Source organism: Microcebus murinus, chromosome 5 (assembly GCF_040939455.1).
Source record: "Microcebus murinus isolate Inina chromosome 5, M.murinus_Inina_mat1.0, whole genome shotgun sequence".
NCBI classification, from domain to species: domain Eukaryota; kingdom Metazoa; phylum Chordata; class Mammalia; order Primates; family Cheirogaleidae; genus Microcebus; species Microcebus murinus.
This window is the reverse complement of record NC_134108.1, coordinates 25,986,294-26,008,697: the sequence shown is the minus strand read 5'-3', so window position 1 is coordinate 26,008,697 and position 22,404 is coordinate 25,986,294. Positions and strand designations below refer to the sequence as shown.

General features: G+C 34.0%; 1 protein-coding gene across 2 annotated transcripts in view; it reads left to right on the top strand.

Moving 5' to 3' along the window:
- The window catches only part of PEX7 (peroxisomal biogenesis factor 7), a 68,132-nt gene that overhangs the window by 16,585 nt on the left and 29,143 nt on the right, over positions 1-22,404 (top strand). The window contains exons 6-8 of one of the 2 annotated variants that reach the window (XR_012919270.1): positions 10,397-10,503; positions 12,990-13,103; positions 14,576-14,626. Coding sequence is in view for 1 of the 2 variants with exons in the window: in XM_012739432.3 (XP_012594886.1) it covers positions 10,397-10,503; positions 12,990-13,103; positions 14,576-14,631 (277 nt within the window). In the remaining variant the exon portion in view is untranslated. Of the gene's footprint in view, positions 1-10,396; positions 10,504-12,989; positions 13,104-14,575; positions 14,632-22,404 lie in introns of both variants that reach the window. The other variant, XM_012739432.3, reaches the window with a different exon arrangement.

The window sequence follows — 22,404 nt, the reverse complement described above, 5'->3', positions numbered from 1 at the left end:
GAAATATAATGTCACAAATCTTTTCTATTAGCTTATTTTCTTATTATGTTTTAATTCTAAAAATTAAAAATGACCAAATTTCCCTGAATTCTGTAAGTATTATTAGGTTGAAAACACTCAGAAATGGAAACCTTCAGTTAAATTGTATATAGACAAATACATCCATTTAGATAATATAATTTTTTTACACTAATAGTGAATAATAGTAACATCTATGTATAGAGGCATTATTAATTTAAGAAAAGTAGTATTTTTCTCAGGGAAAAATGAATAGCATTTTCTAGAATGAAGAGCAGTACACCATGTCAACTTATAAAATTATTACTCTAGGGGGCATGGTGGCTTACCCCTATAATCCCAGCACTTTGGGAGGCCGAGGTGGGAGGACTGCTTGAGGCCAGGAGTTCAAGACTAACCTGGGCAACAGAGAGACCCTGTCTCTACAAAAAATAAAAATATTAGCTGGGTGTAGCAGTGCACACCTTTAGTCCCAGCTACTTTGGAGGCTGAGGCAGGAGGATCACTTGAGCCCAGGAGTTTGAGGCAGCAGTGAGCTATGAGCACACCACTGCATTCCAGCCTAGGGCTACAGAGTGAGCCCCTGTCTCTTTATTAAATAAATAAATAGAAATTTAAAAAAATTATTACCATTATTTTTTTAAGTGTCTAAGTTGTCTAAGCTTTCCCTGTCCATAGTCTGAATTTAATCTTTTTCAACATGTCGAGTCTTTTGAGATGAGACCAGTAATATATTATTCCTTGTCTTGGTTCCTTTTCCAGGCCTGAATTTCTTCTTTGATCTTTTATCTTTCTGTAACGCAGCTAACCATAAAACTGGGTGTGTATTAAGTAAATTGTAGCAATATTAATACATTTAATTTGAATTAACCCTTTAACCTATATATATAACTTGAATCAATCATCTTTTATGATTTTAATTTAGTATAAATGGTAATGAGTGTCATGCTTACAGTAAATCAGATCCACAAGATGACCACAGTTTGTTCAGTTTAATGGTTATAATTTTACCATTTTGTAATTTTACCTTTGGTGAAAGGCTCTAACACAGAGAGTATTAGTCCATGTTGAATTAAAGTTCTTGTAAAGATGTGAATTAGGTTTACATTACCATTATTTTCTTAGGGGAGGGATGCCCTTTGGCCTTATATCCTACAGTTTCAAAGGAGTCATTTCAAACTCTGGATTGAATTAGTGGTGTAGAGTAGATCCACCTCAGAAATGAACTGAAACATGCTTCTCTTTCAGTGAAGCAGTGAAGATTTCAGTGGAGGGAGCTCTAATTGGCAATATTTACAGTAAACTAGAATTAATAATGAGTATGTAATTTTACATATTTAGAAAAGTATTAATAAAATTCCTTGAACAACTGATAGGTTTTTAAAATTTTTTTACCCTACTGTCGTATGCAGTCTTATTAGTCTGTATTATTAAGGTTCTAAAATTGCCTTCATTTGTTTTTAATCATTGTTCTTTTTATGCCCATGACCAAATGCAGATCTACAGGGACAGAATCGTGAACTAATACAGCTGCATTTGTTTAGATAGAATTGTGTGTAATTAGCCCTTCATTTGGGCTGAGTCACACACACATCTTCCTTTTACACTGGTCTTTGTGTAGCATGGTATATATATGATTGACTCTGGATATGGCATGTAGAATATTCAGTGTATGAGTCTGAATAGCAGAAGAAAATTAATTATTTATAGCAAGTTAGCAGCATAATCACAATGCTTTTTAAGCTATTTGTACAGTATAAATGGGTTTTACTGAATACAAAAACCATCTTTTATCAACAGAATGACCATTTGGTTTCATAGAAGAGAATACTAGCTGTTTAAATACATCACCTTCATGTATTATGTTAGAAATTAATATAAATAGTGGTCATGTCAGCCAGGACTTCTTTGGTTGAAAGTGAAAAATTTCCAATCCAAACTGCCTTAAAGAAGAGGATGATTTATTTGCTCACATAGGTGAAAAGTCCAGAATTAGATCTGGTTTTATAGGCATGGCTGGATGCAGTGCTCTGTCTTCTATTGTGTTGGTTTCAATATCAGGTACCACATGATGGCAAGATGGTAGTAGTTCCAACCCCTACATCCTTTCTGGTTTCTGTCTAGTAGAAAAAAGAAAAAGATTCCTACTCATACATCCAGGAAGTTTCATTTGCTGTCATTGGCTCTGATGGGTCCATTCGAATATTCCTGAACTAATAACTGTGCCTGGGATAAGGGGATGTAATGTGTTGATTGGCTTAGGTTTAGCCTCTGAAGTCGGGAATGGAAAATGCAAGACGCTGGTACCAAAACTACATACAAGGAGGATGGAAAGAGTGAATCCAGATTAGGTGGATAGATTCTAAGAGGCCAGTATTCACTAAATTGGCTACACATCTAAAGCTTAAGATAAATCAGGGGATTTGATGAAAATCAGCTACTGGACCCATAAGGTATAAAATATGTTCCTTAAAACAAAACAACCTTTAAAAACTTCTCCTGGGAAATGGATACAGTAAAGCTGTTTTCTGCCAGCTTTTATGATCTTGGGAACTCACTGGAAGGCTGATATATCAAAAGTTTGCCATTTTCCTGAAATAATCCTTTGTGATGATTTACAAATATTAGCCTATTTAGTAAATTTAAAAAGAATTAAAGTTTCTCTTCCACTTTGCAAAAATATTGGAAGTGTTGTGGTATAGTAAAAAGTTAGGGCAAACTCTAAAACTCTCATTGTGCCTTAGCCATTTCAGGGGAGACAAGCAGGTTTGCCTACTGAGCTATGTACAATGCAGTAGTAGGCAAGTGAACTACTTAGCAGATTTTCCTTGCTTCGCTTGTTTTCATACATTTCCTATGGTACTTATTTATTCTTTTACATAGCTGGATGCCTTACACAGCCAAATACTAAAATATTTTTGAGTATTATTATATAAGATATTAGAGTAACCATCTTATTGGAATTTTTAATCATATCTAAGTTTCATTTGGTTGTTGAAAGGAACCTTGCCAGTGAGTGAGATATTTATTGAATATCCACCATTTGCTGGGCACTGGAGATTCAGTGAGGAAGCGGACAGACAGGGTTCCTGCCCGCATAGAGCATATAGTCAAGTGGGAATGAGATGCCAAGACAAATAATAATAATAAAGACTGAAATTCTTTGAAGGAGAGGTGATACAGCACAGTAGTCAGGAACAACGTGGATTCTAGAGTGCCTGGGAATTCTCCTTTCCCTGCTGTTGTGAGACTTTGGTTGTGCTATTTATCCTCTGTCTCCTCATTCCTCATTTCTAAAATAAGGGTGATAGTAGTACCCACATCAGGGAGTTTTGAGGAGGATTGAGTACACAAAAGGCTTAGTTAGAACAGTGCCCAGCACAGAATAAGAGCTCTATAAATGGTACCTCTTATTATTAACACATGTGCCCAGAATTTTGTGAAAACATATAAATGGATTCCTGAGCTTGTCAGGGTTTGCTGGTCAGGGATGCTCCCCTGAGGTAATAGTGTCTAAGCTGCTATGAACAAGTAAGAGTTGGAGAATGAGAAGTGGGAGGCAAAGTATGGGATGTGGGGAAAACAGAGCATATTTGAGGACCGTCAGAATGGCCTTTGCAGCGCATATGTGCTGTAAGAATGAACAGTCAGTACTTATCTGAGAACTAAAACTGAGAGCAGAGCTCTAAAGTAACTTGCTCTAGGTAGAATCTGGAAGGCATGGGTGTGTTGTAACATACTAGTCTAGTGATTCTGGCTAATCATCAGACTCATTGGGGAAGCTTTATAAAACAGCAACAGAATTCTGGGCTCTATATTAGTCCTACTGAATCAAAATACCTCTTGGAGGTGTATTTTTTAATCTCAGCTGAATCTAGTGATCAGCCCAATTTGGGAAGCACTGTACTAGTCTATGGACTAACTCTATTTGAAATGCCAAATTAATAGCTTATTTTTGTTGAGGTAATGGGAATTGCATGTTTGTTTTCAAAAGTACATACTCAACTCTTTTTTAAAAAAAAAAACCTATAGAATGCTTCAGTGCTGAATTCACAGAGGAATGGTTCTTTTAGTTTGAGAACTCCTTAGTTTTTTCTTAGTTTTGTTAATGAGTTATGTTATGGTCCTTAACAATTAATTCTCTTGCTTTATCTTCTTGCTTACAGATGAGCACTTGCTATAAAACATATTATCTTTCTATAAAAATATCTTAACTGCAAAGTTTGTGGTATGAAACCTAAAGTTGTAAAACACTTGTTTTTAATGGTAGAAGCTTATGCGATAGGCAGTCAAGATGTATTTTTATGTCTCATCCTGTCACACACATGCAGTTAATTGTATCATTCAACTGCTTACAACAATTTATATTGTAAGATAATATATGAGAATATAACATTTAGGCTACTCCAAGAATTTAGTCACCTTCGAGGTTGTATAGTATTTATAAATCTAGAATCAAATTTGTTGTCATTAGCTAGCTAAAACAGGTCAAAAAAGGGGCAGCGATTCTACAGCTCTTGACTGAGGAAAAAGAATAAAAAAAAAAAAAAAAAAAAGGGGCAGCTTTTAAAGACTTAGATTTACCTTCCATAGCAGAGTTCTCTAAGGACATTGTATTTTGTCTAGTTCATGATAGTTGTGTTAGTACAGAATTCACATTTCTCAATTACATGAGATAGAAGGGAAGAATATTTGAGCTCTGTACATAAAGAGGATTAATATGAAGTACACTTTCTTTTGAATTATGAAAACTAAATTATTGCTGTTACAGATTCCATATAATTATATAAGTCATAGCCATGCCTAAATATGTGGAGTTCCATAGTTAAAACAAACCTCATTCTACTGTAAGAAAAAGTCAGATGACATCTGATAGGCATCTGGCATTTCAATTAAATTATTTGGGCCTGAAAGTACCCTTTGCTATTCAGCTCACTTCATAGTTTTAGACTCTATCTTTACACTTTTTTTTACTCAACTTCCTCTTACCTGCTGCAGTTTGAAATTAGGCATAGTAACAGTCAGCACTTTCATTCCATTTTGTGCATTTAAACTCACTTATTCTGCTGCCAGTGGCAGGTCTGCAACTGATAAGAGACACTGGTAATTCAGGTAGGTCTATGGCACCATCACAGGGACCTGACAAACGTCTGGCTGACAATGAAAGCCAGTTGTCTGGAAAATTTAATTAAAAAAAACAACATAAATTCAGATGTCCTGATGGCTAAAGAGTTGAGTGAGTCATTGTACCATTTGGCCAGAAGGTCTCTTTCCTACCTGGAAGGCAAAGTGACAAGGACAAAGTGCCAAATATGTACAGCAGGAGACTGTCAAGGAGGTAGGATTCTTAGCTCCTGCTCAACAATCTTCACATTTTTGTGTCCCTTAAGTTAACTGTAAGATGGAGCAGCCTAAGCCATGGCTTTTTTAAAAAAAGTTGCTTGAATGTCATAGTGCAGATCCAAACTCTTGTGCCAAACTTTTTCTAGGAATAGCCAGAGGAATACGGAATAATCATTCACCCAACCTTTACTGTTGCTGTGTTGTGTAATCTTTTATTGAAGAATACACAATACACATAAGAATACACATAAGAACAATACATACTCTTAAGTGTACAATTTGATGAATTTTTACAGTGAACTTGTCTGTGTAACCAGCACCCAGATCAAGAAGTAAATTGTTACTAGAGGGCTCCCTTCCCCGCCCCCCACTCCCTCATGTGCCCAGGGTGACAACTGTCTTACCTTCTAAGACTGTAGATTATTGTTGCCTATTTTTATACCTTTGGGTCTGGTTTCTTTTGCTAACCATATTTTGTAAGACTCAAACATATTATTGCTAAAATAACAGTTACTTCTTAATCTCCAGTCCACATTAATTGTAGTGTTTTGGTACTTTAAATCAGTTCACATACTCATGTAATTATTAGGGTGAACACAAGCTCATTGAACTTTAGACAATGTTTTACTTATGGCTATAGCAGAATTTATAATTTCAGACCTAGTATTAAATATAAGTTTTTGAAAGCTAGTGTACATCATTTAGCCATTTCATGTTTTAGTGGAAGCCTTGTGCCAAGTCAAATGTTCTTCTTTGAGTCTACACTTTTGTTTAGGGGACTGTAGCTTCAGGAGAATACCATTTACTCCCTCCATGATGGTAAGTCATTTCCTTTGCCTGCCAGTGATAGAATTGAAACTCTCTTAGTTCTTTGTGAATGTTATTGAAAAGCATACCCTAGAAAGAGAAGGGGTGCTTGAATGATCCAGGGTGCATTCTCTCTCATCTGGACTTTTTCCTGCCTGTTGACTCGTCTCTGTAGACTGGCTTTCACAGACACATGGCTGCTAATAGCTCCTGACTTTTATAACTTGTAAATTCTACCATGAGAGAGGACTGATTATTTTTTCAGTTATAGTTCAGAAAAATCCCAGTACCTACCTTTTACCTGTCAGCTATAGTCAGAGCAGGGAATGAGGGACTGTGGCTGGCTGTGCTTGGGCCTGCCCCTGGTTGGTCAGCTGTGTTGAGCTGTAGGTCTTCTTATGATCACTTGGTGAGAAGGCGATGTGCTATTCCTAGAAAAAGGGTGGTGTTGCTGGGCAGACCAAACACTAGACGTCCACATCACCCTGCTTCATACACTGGAGGCTGGGAAAGTCATGAAAGATTGTTTCATCAAAGCTGTTTGGAATTCTGGAAACAAATTCTACTGACCAGTGGCTAGACCACAGACAGTGATTATAATCAGTGTCCCTGAAGATATTTGAAGCTCTAACCTGTACCAATTCTGAACAATTTCCATTTGATACTTTCGAACTTATCATTCCCTTTCATCCTTACCCATCCTTAACTAGATCCAAAAAGGTTATTCTCGTCCATCAGAGTGGTTTTCAACCTTTTTTAAAGTGGCAGGACAGTATTTTTAAATTAAAAAAGAAAAAAATCACACACACAAAGCAAAAGTTCATATTTATGGATTCATGAAAATGTAATAACAGTATTACCAAAACCCAGACTAAATGGCTGCATACCAAATTCACATTTGTGGTGGTCTCTGAGCAGGGACGATGGGAAATCGGATTGGAGATACAATAAAGATTTCAACTTTATCTGTAGTGTTTTATTTTATTTCTAAAATAAGTAGGGCAAAATGACAAAATGTCATGCATGTGTGTGTGTGTAAGAGAGAGAATATTTTTTCTCCAATTTATAGAAAAAGTAACAGAAATAAAAGAATAATTCCTCAAGAATCAGCCAACATGGGCTGTATGTCATTTGTCCTCCAGCACCTTCAGGAGGCAGCAGCATGGTGTCGTTGTGCAGTGTACATACTGGGGACCCAGGCTACCAGGGTTCTGGTCCTGTCATTTACCATCCTGGGCAAGTTATTTATCTCCATTCGCTTGCGTTTCCTCATTTGCAAAGGACTATAGAAATTATTTTTTATGTTATCAAAATTCCTACTTTATAGTGTTGTCGTGTTGTTTTTTTTGAAAGTTAGTAGATATCAAATGCCTTAGATCAGCATCTGGCACATTGGAAACACTCAATAAATATTAGTTATTGTTCATGTTATTATTAGTAGTAGGAATAGAAATAACCTCTATGCATGGGTATTTTTTCTCATTTTATTTTTCTGAACATTTTTGGGGGGCTTACACCATATTTGGCACCATAATAAGCCCCACTACCTTATCTCATTTCAACCTTATAAGGCAGGTAATTTTATTATAGGTAAGGAAACTGAGGATTAGTAACTTGATTAAACCTCTTATAGCTACCAAGTTATTGAGCTGGTTTAGAACTAAGTTCTGGAAATCCAAAGTCTCTATTCTTAACCTTAACATTTTATTACTGCCAGGAAACTTATTATTTTTCTTAAGCAACTTTCAAGGAATGGAGGGAAAAAAAAGTTGTCTAAAATAGCTAAATTTAGCTCAATTGACATGTGATTTAGAATTGGGAATATAGGAAAATTTATGTAGGTGAGTGTCTTAGTCCATTTTTATGTTGCTGTAGAGGTATACCTGAGGCTGGGTAATTTATAAAGAAAAGAAGTTTATTTAGTTCACAGTTCTGCAGGCTGTACAAGAAGCATGGTAGTGGCACCTGCTTCTGGGGAGAGCTTCAGGCTACTTCCACTAATGACAGAAGGGGAAGGGGAGCCAGCACGCGCAGATCACATGATGAGAGTAAGCAAGAGAGAGGGAAAGGAGGTGCCGGGCTGTTTTTAACAACCAGCTCTCATTACCATGAGGACAGTACTAAGCCATTCACTAGCGATCTGCCCTCATTACTCACCAGGGCTGACCTCCAACATTGGGGATCAGATTTCAACATGAGGTTTGGAGGGTCAAACGTCCAAAGTATAGCAGTTAGTAAAGAATACTTTTAAATGTAGCATTTTTAGATAACATTTGTGATAGTGTCTGCTAGATGCTAGAGACCATGCCTGGAGTTTTATAGACCTAAAAGCTTTATAGACCTATAGCTTTATAAACCTTGTGTTAAATTCTTGGACAGCCCTGCCTGGTAGGCATTCTGTTCTTTTTTAGAAATGAGGTATCAATTTCAGAGGTATTACACACCCTGTAAAGGGTCATGCAATGACAAAATGGGATTTAAGACCCTGCCTGTCATCATACCAGAGAGCACATGCTTTTCATCGCGGGGAACTTGCTTTCTCCCTCTATCAGTTGTTTGTATTTTTTTTGTTTTATTTTTTATTTTTAATTATTATGGGTATATAATAGTTGCATATCTTTATAGGGTGCATGTAATGTTTCGATACAGGCATACAATGTGAATTAATCAAATCAAGGTAACTGGGGTATCTATCACCTCAGGCATTTAACATTTTTGTGTTAGGAACATTCCAATTCTACTCTTTTAGTCATTTTAAAGTATACCCTAACTTATTGATGATTATAGTCACTTTGTTGTGCTGTCAAATATTGTTCATTCTATCTAAGTATATTTTTGTTCCCATTAGCCATCCCCACTTTATCCCCCTCTACCCGATACCCTTTATAGCCTTTGGTAACCATTATTCTACTCTCTGTCTCCATAAGATCTATTGTTTTAATGTTTAGCTCCCTCATGTGAGAGAGAACATGCAAGACTTGTCTTTCTGTGCTTGGCTTATTTCACTTAACATGTTCTCTAGTTCCATCCATGTTGCTGCAAATGGCAGGATTTCATTCTTCTTTATGGCTATATAGTGTTTCATTGTGTATATGTACCACAAGTTCTTTATTCATCCACTGATGGACACTAAGCTTGATCTGATCCCATTTGTCCAATTTTGCTTTGATTGCCTATGCTTTGGGGGTATTACTGAAGAGACCTTTGCCCAGACCAATGTCTTGAAGCATTTCCCCAATGTTTTCTTTTAGTGATTTCATAGTTTCAGGTCTTAGATTTAAGTCTTTAATCCATTTTGATTTGATTTTTGTATATGGTGAGAGATACGGGTCTAGTTTCACTCTTTTGCTTATGGATATCCAGTTTTCCCATCAGCATTTATGGAAGAGACTGTCCTTTCCCCACTGTACATTCTTGGCACGTTTGTCGAAGATAAGTTCACTATAGTTGTGTAGATTTATTTCTGGGTTCTCTCTTCTGTTCCATTGTTCTATGTGTCTGTTTTTATGCCGGTACCATGCTGTTTTGGTTACTATAGCTTGTATTTTACTTTTGAGGTAGATGTATATATTCTAGATTTTATTCATTATATTATTTTTTAAATTTCCTCATAGTTTAGAAAAATTAGAAGCAAACAGCATATAAGCCATTTAATCAGGGATGACTTTGTGCAGTTAAGCAATGCAGATTATTTTTTTAATAATGTAAAATATAATCCTTAAATTTTTTTAGCTTGTTTTTTCCAAGGAGAACAATATGCATCTAGCTAGCCCATTAAAATGTAGTGTACATAAAAACTAAAAGTAAAAACTTCTCCATTTTGGCTTAGAGAGTAAAACTGCTACCATATTGTTTCTTTCTTATAGAATATCCTGGTACAGAGTGCTAGCTTTATTTCCTAGACATGAGAATTTCCAGGTCCTTTTCCTGCCCTAAATAAAAACATACTGGGTGTGTATTTAGTCATATTGTGCTTGTCTCAGTGTGAGATTGAAATTTTCCTCTTTAAGTAGATCTAAAAGTATTAACTTGGTACATACAGCATTACTTCTGGTATTACTTCACTTTGAGTAGTTATTATGCATTATTATGGTTTAAAAAATATATAAAGATGATAGCAGTAAAAAGCATTTGATTTATCATTTATTTGATTTATCATTATGAGTACATTGTCACTGAGCATATAAGTGGTGTGATGGAAAGTGATCAAGTCTTCGTTTCTTACCAGGTGATCAGACTCTGAGAATTTGGGATGCGAAGGCAACAGGAGTCAGAATTGTGATTCCAGCGCATCAGGCAGAGATTTTGAGTTGTGACTGGTGTAAATACAATGAGGTATAGTGTATGGCTCTACCCTGAGCTATTGTCCTTCCTAATGTTAAAATGTTCTAGATTTTATTTATCTTTGTTTATGTGGATTTGGGTGGTGTTCCTGGACCATTAAGTTAAATTCAGTCCCTTTCATTTCTAATTAATAATTGTGACTGACCTGCATGAGCATTAATTGGATTTAAGTGGTCGTAAAACAGGCAGAATAACAAACAGAAATCCTCAAAGTTCAACAGTGCAACCTTACTTGTTTGTTTTGGGAAATTGCTTCACAATTTATGTAATTTTTTTTTCTCTATTGCTCTTAACCCTGCCACTTTGTATCATCTTTTGCTTTCAGTTCTTTTTCACTTTGCTAGTCAGGCTGCTGAACTATTTGTAACTTCATTTTTAATTTGACAGTCCATCAGTTTTTAAAATTTTCTGTTTCATCCTCCTTTTTAAGCTTAACCAATTTTCATGCTTCTATAAGATAGCAATGTGCATGTGGAACTTTTTTAAAAGCTTCATCTAACCACATGAGCATATGAATTAGAGATAGAAATGGATTAAATATGTGCTAATATACTACAGTCATGCTCCACATAATGATGCTTTGGTCAGTGACCACCAAATGTATAAGTGGGTTTCATAAGATTATAATGGAGCTAAAAAAAATCCTATTGTCCGTGAGGACTTTTCAGTGGGAAAACACTTTTCAGTGTTTTCAGTGGGGTGGAAAACAGTGATATTGGTGATTCTGACCGTGTGTAAGGTTAGGCTAATGTGTGTGTCCATGTCTTAGTTTTTAACCAAAAAGTTGAAAAAGTAAAAAAAAAAAAAAAAAAAAATTACAAATAGAAAAAACCTTATTAGAGTAAGAATATAAAGAAATAAATTTTTGTACAGCTGTACATTGTGTTTGTGTTTTAAGATAAGTGCTATTATAAGAGTCAAAAGTTAAAAAAATAAAAAAGTTAATAAGGCAAAAACATTACAGTAATCTAAGGTTAATTTATTATTGAGGAAAGAATTTTTTTTAATAAATTTAGTGTTGCCTAAGTGTACGGTGTTTATAAAGTCTGCAGTAGTGTACAGTAATAGCCTAGACCTTCACATTCATTCACCACTCACTCACCCACAGCAACTTCCAGTCTTGTAAGCCCCATGCATGTGTAAGTGTCCTACATAGGTGTACCATTTTTTATCTTTTATACCGTATTTTTATGGTACCTTTTCTGTTTCTATATTTTTAGATACACTACTACTTATTACCATTGTGTTACAGTTGCCTAAAGTATTTGGTTCACCTGCTGTACAGGTTTGTAGCGTAGGTGCAATATGCTATAGCCTAGGTATAGACTGGGCTATATCATCTAGGTTTGTGTAGGTACATTGTATGATGTATACACAACAATGAAATCACCTAATGCTGCATTCCTCAGAACATATTCCCATTATTAAATGATGCATGACTATTTATGTGTCTGAAGTAGTCTGTTGCCTGTGACAAATAGGTAAAATGTATGCCTTTTCTTTTCTCAGCTTTAAATTAATTAATGAAAATAAAGAGAACCTTGTATTGGCAGAGTTCTTTAAATAAAAAGAAAATAAAAGAAAATATAGTACATATTCAATAATAATTCTTAATGTAAATAAAAAATTCAATGCTAATGACTGCAGTTTCAGTCTCTCTCACCATAAATGAATTATCCATATTGGAAAATTAAATCGTGACTTATATGTTTTACATTTGGGAATTCTAAAAAGAGGTGCTGATATGCATTTGAGAGTGGCTTTAAAAATTATCTAATCATTGAAACTCTTCTCCAGAGGAGCTTATACTAAAGCCCAACATGTTCAGACAATGAGTTACTGCTGTGGTTGGTATGGGGTGGACTGAGTGTGGACTCATCTCTCAGGGACTCTGGTTTCACTTAGAGCTCTAGATAGCAGAATTTGTAAAGCCTGACTAGGTAGGAGGCTCATCACTATTTGCACAAATGCTCAGATATGATTAAATATTATATTAAGACTTGGTCCAAGAGAGTTGGGAACAGTGATTGATTTAGATTTAGAAAAACGTAAAAATTTAGTTTATACCCTTTGCTTTTTCAAGTATTACTGAATTAACAGGCTTCTTGCCTTTCAATGCTTGGTAAAAGCTCAGAGTGTGTTAAAACCCTTTTGAAGAGAAAGCTGGGCTCATTTGTCATATATAATTTTTAATCGTTTGTGACTAATTTGGAGCTATATGCCTTTTTCTGTTGTGTGTAATGTTCCATCATGTACATAAAGCATGTTGAGTTCCTTTTTTCTCAAGTCATATTAATTTTTGCCATTTAATGTCTATTTTGATTCCTGTTTATACTTGTTATACAGTTTCTCAAGAATGACTCCTGGGTTTGGTATTAAACTATTATCAGAAAATACATATCATTTCTAGTAGGAAAGCCTGTGTACTGCTTAATTGCAAAGATGTCACAGTTTACTTTTTTCTAAATTGTTTTTAGAATTTGCTGGTGACAGGGGCAGTTGACTGTAGTTTGAGAGGCTGGGACTTAAGAAATGTACGACAACCAGTGTTTGAACTTCTTGGTCACACCTATGCTATTAGGAGGGTGAAAGTAAGTTTTTTTCTTTTCTTTTTATATGTAGCATAAAAATTTAAATATAATCAATGAAACATATATAAAAGAATGTTTTGATGTTTATGGATTGGAGTTGTTGATCCTTTTTTATGTGTGTTTTTGTTATCCAATTAATGATAATGAATATTGAAAGCTAAACTTAGGAAAAATATTTGAATAATTATTAAATGAATTGGGACAATGTAGACATTCAGTATGTAAGGTTAAGTAAAAATATTTTTCTCGTTGTTTCAACCCCAATCTATTATTTCTTTTAATGTTATTTTTTAACTACAATAATTTACTTTTAGTTTTATATTCATCATAATTTCCATTTAGTGAGAGTCTCTTTACTTTGTTAACACCAGTATAAAGAGATGGTTAATTCTTTCTTTTCCCTAACATGATAATATAGATGAATGTTCACGAATGTTTGGGATATAGAAAGTTTTCTACTCTGTAAGCAACAGAAGATGAGGTAGCTTTTTGTGTTGTTTCCAAGAAATTTGTCTGTGTTATAAGGTGACCTAAATTAGTTTCCTAGCTTTTGTTTAGGCAGGTCCTGCTAAATTACTGTGGAATGCATCTTATTAAATGCATCTCCCAATTTCATTCTTTGGTTTTTATATTAAAAGAATACTTTATTGATTTTTTAAGAAGATAATTACATGTCATTTCTATTTTTAAAATTCTAAATTTTCAGTTAAATGCCCTATTTTATTTTTTATTAGTGATCATATGTGAACAGGTTTTAGTAGTTGAAAAATATTCTCTATGTATATTTCAGAGTGCTTCTGAGAATGAAATAAGGTATTGTAGTGAAAGTACTTTACAAAATGAAGTGCTGTTCAAATGTAGTTATATATGTATATATAGCTATTAAAGTGCTGTCAAGACAAACACTGAAGAAATATTGCAAAGGGCAGCCTATTAAACTGTGTTTATTACTTATATAGGAGGCATTACTTACTTTAAATTTGCAGTTTTTATCCTTGGTATCATTTTTCATTAGCTTTAATATACAAATAACATAAAAATTCTTTTAAAAGTAGTTAACATTAAATGTTTATTTTGGTATGTGTGATTATAGAAATCATAATACGTATTTGTAAAATTGGTAAATTATATGATTACATATTTATTCTGTCATGCACTTAAATCCATTATATTTTTAAGATTCATTTTTGAGTAGCCAATATGAAATTGTGTTTAATTTTTCCAGAATAGCAACAGAGATGACTTTGCTGATGATTTTCTTTGAAGAATGTAAAAATAAATATTTTTCCTATAGATGGATACTTAGGGGCCAAATTTTTGCCTCAAATTAAAGCATGTAAGGTTTGGGACAGCATAATTTTAAGTGATGCCTCTGATTAACTTAAATTTATTATAATGTTTATGGAATGACTATAGGAACTATGTTATAATTGCAGCTAACCTCCAAAAGGTTTTTTGTTTTTTTTTTGTAGTTTTCGCCATTTCATGCTTCTGTGCTGGCCTCTTGCTCCTATGATTTTACTGTAAGGTACAGTGATTTTTGACATGTTTCATTGTGAAATACCAAGTGGCATTTGCATATTTACAATTTTTGTGAAAGATAATGTGTTTCTCTTACTAATATGAAAATAATCTGAGGTAGGCACATTTAAATATTTACCACTAGGATTAATATTATATTTTATATTTTTCATCAAGTAATGTTTTCATGATCTAGCCAATATATGAGTGAATTCTTTCTATTCAAAAATTAGCCTGGCTGTTCTGCTTAAAAGCCTTTTTTTCCTTATAGTTGTTCTTATTGGTAACACTCTTCTACTCTATAGATTGCATAGCCAGTATCTTTTAAATTTAGGTTTAGAAATTGGGAAATTTTATTTCTTCAGGTGTAATTATATGACTCTTACAGCTGAGATTGTTTACATGGGAAAACACTCAGCATGAGAATATGTATGTTTGTGAATGTACATATATAATTTGTGTGTTTGTGTGTGTGCATGTGTATCTAGGTATGAGAATGTGTGTGTTTGTGTGTGTGTGTGTATGTCCATCCATTTACAATTCCACACCATACAAGGGTTCATTCTCTCTTTCCTAATTGTAACTCCTGACTTTTGTTATCCACAATATATTCACTTATGTGCTAAACCCTAGAATGTTGACAAAGTAATTCGAGAATTTCAAAGCCATGCCTTTGCTTGAAAGAATCTTACTAATTAGAGCTCAGCATTTGTTTAGAGTTGGCTTTTTTGTCTTTAGTCCAAATACTGTTTTCAAAAGATACTTGGGTTGATTAGCCTCTTCTCTTTTAGAGTGTGGTTATGTTATTTATTTGAAACATTGTTTGATTCATTTGTTTCTGTTTATATTCAATTTTAGGATTTTCCTCCCATCCTTGTTGGTTTTGTCTATTTTTCTAAACAGACAAAACATTAACATGGTTCCAAAAGTTAATATTTATATATAAAGATATATTCAGAAGGGTATCATTTCCCCCCTTCTATTTCCTCTTTCTATTGCATTCTGTCCCATAACCTGTAGGTAACCAATCTTTTTGAAACACATGTATATTTTCTTAGTTCCCCCTTTTTTATGCAAAGAGTGGAGTACTCTCTAAAATTTTGCTTTTTTCACTTAAAATACATCCCAGTAATCTCTCTATATCTGAGAGGTCATTCTTATTATGTGGAGGTACTGTAGTTTATTCAGTTACTCTCCTATGTATGAGCATTTAGCTTGTTTTCAATGTTTTGTAAATAGACAATGCCACAATGAATAATAGCCTTATGTGTATGTATGGTCACATTATGAGGGAATTAATGTCAAGGTATATTCCTGGAATTGGGATTGCTAGATTAAAATGTAAACACATGTACTTTTGTTGGATATTACCAAGTTTCCATCCATAAGGAATATACCAATTTCCATATTAGCAGCACTATTTGAAAGTGCCTGTTTCTCTGCCATTTAAAGATAATTGATTCTTTAGGGTTTTCCAGGTGAGTGATCATGTCATCTGCAAATAAAGATAGTTCTACATCTTCATTTCCAATTCTGCTGCCTTTAATTGATTTTTCTTGTAAAATAGCCTTGGCAAATACCTCTAATATACTGTTAGATAGTTTATAGAGAATGTTTGATTTCTGATATTAGCGAAAATACCTCTGGTGTTTCTTTGTTAAAAATAAGATTCTGGCTCTAAGACAAAATATGTATGTTTGTCATGCTAAGAAAGTAAGTATCAATTCCTATTTCTTGAGTTTTTTAAAATCAGGAATGGGTCTTAAGTTTTGTTGAAGACTTTTTTCCAGCATTTTTGGAGATATTCATGATTTTTGTTCTTAGAGCTATGGGTGTGATGTATTATATTAATGGGTTGAACCCACCTTGCATTGCTGGACTAAATCCCACGTGTTCTTTGTGTTTCATTTCTTACTATGGTGTTGGATTCCATTTGCTAATATTTTATTTAAAGCTTCTGTGTCAGTATTCATAGGTGATATTAGTCTGTCATTTTCTTTCTCTCTTTTTATTTATGCTTTATGTGTAAATGTTTTACTTGCTTCATAAGAAAGAATTAAATTGTCCTTCATTTTCAAGGCTCTGGAACGATTTATACTGCATCTAGGCTATTTGGTCTTTCAAGCCTTGGTAGAATTACCTTGTAAAACTATCTGGGCATAGTGCTTTTTGTGGAGTACTTTCTTGATAACTTTATTCTTTTATTTCTTTTATGGGAATTAGATTGTTTAAACTTTCTATCTCTAGTTGGATCAATTTTAGAAATTATCCCTTGCATGTAGTTTTTCAAATTTATTTGTAGACATGTCTGTAAAGTAATGTCTTAGAATTTCTTCTGTTTCAATGGTTATTTCACTCTTGTCATCTCTGATTTTGTATCTTTGTAAGTTCCCCTTAAGTTATCTAGTGGTATGGTTATTTTGTTATTTTTCTTCAGCAAGTAGGATTTTGATTTATTAATTAGAACTACTGTTTTTCAGTCCTCTACCATATTAATTGCTGCTTTTATCTTTATCATTTCCTTCTTGGTACTTTCTTTTGGTTTACTTTGTTATTGCTGGGTTTCTTTTCAGTTTTTTGGTTGTATTCCTTGTCTTCAATGCCCTTATGTTTCTGTGTGAATCTTTTCTTCTCTGGGCACCACCTAATTTTGTCTTTATTTGTGATATGATTTTGCCTTTTTTCTTCTGTTTCTTTCTTGAGTTCATTCAGTTCTGTTTCACTTTTTTCTGTTTTTGTCTACTACTTTGTTTTTGAATTCCTGATCAAATTGGTTTTTTTTTTTTTTCATGTCTCCAAATGCTTGCTTGAAGATATTTGATTCAATTTAGAATGATATGTTACTGGTTTCCACTTTGCTATCTGTTTTTTTGAGGAAAATATTTGTTAGATGAGTTGTTTGAATTCTTGTAACCATGTATTTTGGTGGTGTTTTTTTGTTTCTGTTTTTAATAAATGAGGACTTTGTGTATCTCTGCATATACATAGACAGGGTTGATGGTTTGAGGTTAGTACCTTTCCTTCCTTTTAATCCTCTTCCCTCCACCTCCCATATTGACTTTATAAACCCCCTCTTTGTATACTATGTACTTGAAAATTCATACTCTAATCTGTATTATGCTTTTCCATTATTAACACTTACAGGATAGACTTTCTCTTTCTGGAGGTAGTTTTAGATCAGTGTTAGATATGATCTTAACTCCTCTCTTCTCTGTTCCATTCAGTGTTTCCTAAACTGCCCTCGCTGTTTGCAAAGGCTTACAGCTGGAACATGGGAGCTAGCTCATAGGGATTCTGTTTTGATTTTTCTCCTTGCAGTTCATTTGTAGTTTGAATGTGTTGAAGACATAGGTTTGTATCATTTTATTTGTTCTCCTTATTGTTCTGTATTGGTTTTTCTGAGGATACACCAAATGTTTTAGATTTATATGGCCTTATTGCCTGGTCTACCCAAATCTCCTCTCTTTACTGCTGAGTCACTATTTTATATAGCACAATCTATATAACTTTGTGTAAAATGTACTTCTAATAGAATAAATTACAACAATGCCTTGAAAGAAATCACATGTCCTAACTTGATTTTCTTGAGCGATTCAGGACAAACAGACAGACAGACTGGGAAACATAATCACACTGAGGCTTCTGGCTCTCAAAAAGATACTGTAACTAGGCTTTTTGTTTGTTTTTAATATTATATAAAATATAATATTTATATTATATAAATTATAAATATATAAAATATATTATAATAAATATATTTTATATATTTATATATAAATAACATATATAAATATAATATTAATACTATATAAAATATAATATTAATATAAAATAGTAAGGAGTAATTATAGACTTTTTAGCTTGGGAGCCAAAAAGTGGCAACAGGACAGACAGGAAGAAAACTTGCCAGTTGCTCACCATCCACCCCAAACGTTTCCAGACTGGAACTGTGGAGCTAGATTATTGGCTGGAGGCTAGAGCTGTGCATGCGGATTTGAATTCCATTAACTTACGGATCCAGTCATAAGGATGAATAAGCCAAAGGAGATAAATAAGCGTAGAGAAAGAAGAGCAAAAAGACAGTGTCTTCAGGAGGGAATTCATGTCAGAAGGAAGAAAGGAAGAGCTCACCAGAAAAAGGAGGAAACCCTGGAGCATGCAGTATTTCACAGACACTGTGGGAGGAGAGGCTTTCAACAAGCTGGGGATGGCCAGTAACATCAGATCCTCCAGAGTGGTTGAGCAGGACGAAGAGGGAAGTTTGAATCTTCTCTCTCACATGGGGTCATTTGTGGGATTTCCAGATATAGAATCTAGTTCTTAGAATTCAAAGATTCTTTTTGGTATTTGAAATAGGAAGGCATAACCAACTGAAATGAGGCATTAATCATTTGATGATCTTGTATTTTGTATCCTTAACAGTTTTAATTGGGTTTTTCTAACTTTTAGACCCTATCAGTCAAGGACTATCTTAAATCAATTTTAATGTTTTGTTTCTGATTAAAGGAGGAGACTTAATAACTACTGATATTTTCTTTTTAGAATTGTCATTATGATCTTAATCCTACTGACCACTAACTCCCTGTTTTTTCCATATATTTAAGTACCCCTAAACACCCAGTTGGGAAAAACCTTACTTTTTTAGATGTAGATTTGTCTCAGGAATATTTGTTATGATAATTCTTAATCACTCATCCCAACCTTTGCCTCTCTTCTCAAGCCATCTTCCCAACCCTGTTCCCTGCACTTTCAGCAAAAGACCTTACCTGAAAAAAGAAAAAAAAAGAAAAAAAAATTGTAGGGCTCAAGCACAAATTATCTCAATTTCCAACCCAAGCCTGCAAATTTATCTAAATCCCTACCCCCTCATTCCTCCTCTTATTTGGAACCCATAGACATGAGCACTTTTGATCCTTTTTACTTGTTTCCTTCAGGACTTCACCGTATGAAATGAACTCTTCTCCCTCCTGTACCAGCAGTCTTCAGCTCTACTGACTTTCTCTACTACTGACTTTTAGCCTATAATTTCTTCCTTTATCCTGTATTTTCCTTGAACTCCTCTCTTACATTTCTCTTTCTTTTTTTTTTTTTTTTTTTATTTTCTTTTTTTTTTTTTTACCTCCAAGGTTCTGCTTGAAACATTTCTCTTTCTTAGCCAAGCTTTTAGTGTCCCTTTAAGCTTCCACTCACCAGGGCCATTTTAAGCCTTCACAGTCCCAGGGTACTGTACTTCGAGGGTCTTACCCCATGTCATTTAAACCTAGAAAAAGGATCCACATCATTGATTAAACAGGGTTAATTATATTGAAAAGATTTTTGTGCTTTTGCTTTTGAAGTGATTTGGCAACGAGTGACGCACTTAAGATTGATTGTGATTTCCTAGCAATTGTTATGCTTACTAAGGAACTCATATGAAATAAAAACTCTAACCTAGAAATTGTTTCCAAATGGAATGAAATGTCTCTGAATACCAGATTTATCAGTTAATAATGTCAATTATTAATTTTAAATTTAATTAATTTAAAAGTTAATTTAAATTTTCAGCTCTCAAGCATTTTTGTATACCCTTAAAAGCTTGTAGGTAGAGGCACCTATGACTATATGTTTATTTCTTCTTATACCCACAACTGCCTTCAGCCTCTACTGCTTTACTGAAATTGCTCTGGGAAAAGCCACTAGTGACCTCTATAATACCAACCAGATCAGTGCACTTGTCAGCACTTGTCATGCTGAACTTGGCTGCTGTATTTTACACTGTTGAGCAGACCTTCCTTCTGGAAGCTCCTTTTCCTAGAGTTTCCATGGTCTGTTTTGTTTGTTTTTCTTACTCTCCTCTGACCCTTCTTTTTAATGCGTCATCATCAAACCTCCATCTCTCCCCCTTACACTTTGTAGTCTACCTTTGGCTTAGTATTCTTTTTATGTATCCACTCCACTGTTTTTTAAATTATTTTTTTCTTTTTTCTCAGATTCTGGTTTTGAAGAAACATATCCATTCTAAATAATAATTCTTAACCCCCTTATGCTAGATCTGCTGTCTCTTGAGAGTGTTAGGCCTGCATATTCAGCTGTTATCTGGACATGGGCACCTGAGTATCCAAACAGGCATCTCGCACTGAACTCTATTTCTTCCTCTCCTTCCCTCTGCTGCTCTTGCTTATCTACATTATTTGTCTCCGTTAATAAGAACATTATCCCTAGTTAAACCCGAAGCCTGAAATTCTCCTTTTTCTTGAAAAATCAGTAAATGTTTTCCCACAGTGAAGTGGAATAAATAACTTAAACCTGTGGTCCCCTACCCCCAGCCTGTGGACTGGTACCAGTCTGTGGCCTTAGGGACCAGGCCACAGCACTCTTTCTGTACCCCTCCACCACCACCCATCCCCGGCTATGGAAAAATTGTCTTCCATGAAACTTAGGAAATGGAGTGTGAGTCTAGTCTGTCATTATTTGTGTATGGTGACCACTCATTGGAAAGGTCAGAAAAGGTGCATTTTTTGGGTAGATTTTCACTTCATGTGATAAGAATTAAATTTATCCTCTGAAGAATTTTAAATTTGATTGGATAGATGATATTTTTAGGGCCATAAAAATCATTTTAACAAGAAGAAAAAGATTTAAGATATAAGACCAGCAGTAACCTGTTTAATCTTTAGCACTAATAACTATACAGATGCCACCTCTAGATTCGAGATGGCTAATCCTTGTAACATAAACTCTTCAAATATATGTTTTTATTTAAGTTGCTTACTGTTATATTTTGTTTAGTTTTTTAAACTTTTAAAATAGTTCATATAGTAGGTGTTATATCAAAACTGATGATATGATGGGTATCTTAGTATTATGAAATGTAAAGTTTCATATTTTGTTTTCTGTTGCTGTATATCATATCTAATAGAAGTTAAAGTAGTTCACTATGTTTCACTGAATAACTAATAAAGATCTAAAAAGTAATATATAACAATGTTTTAAATTATTTATTATGGTTTAGGTTAAATAAAAACTTCAACCTTTATGAAAACTATCAGAACTCCCTTCAGCTAATGGGCAATATACTCTATAAAAATGCACATTGGTTCTTTCTAAACTTCATTCAAGATAACACTAAATTTAAAATGTTTCATAGTAAGTTATTTCCATTCTGCTATGAATGTTATCATCATAGATTTTAGCATATTATCTTTCTCCTGGTATACTTTTCCTTAAGTTACTTTTTTTCCTGCCAAGCCATGTTTGCTATGCCAACAATGCATAAGCACTATTTGAGCTCTGAATGCTTGTTTTTGGTTTCATACCAAGTAGATCATTTCATGAACAATTAGAAATCAGCAAACCAGGTATATGTAACAACAAAAGTTAAAAGTTGCTGTAATTATGTTTTCTTCCTTCTACATTATAGCGAATTCTTCTCAGATATGTGAAGATGTAACTTTCATAAATTGATAAAGCTAAAATGATCAGTTTAGCTTCAGAAAACATTTTTCATCAGTGGTCTTTGATAATAATAAACCAAACCAAGCACTTATTTTGATGTATGGATTTTTGGGCAAGAAATATATTTAGTGAATTTTAATTTCAATGTTATCAAACTGTATTCATGTACAATTTGTGTGATATGATCCTCTTTCTGTCTATACCAGCAACATTAATGTTTCCAACTCAGCTATTAAACTACTTTTCAGTTACAAAATTGTGCAGCTGTATTCTGATTTGAAATTCAGGCATGTATATAGAATGTTTGTTGTCTGCCAGCCATTGTAATAGACAGTTTGGAATATCT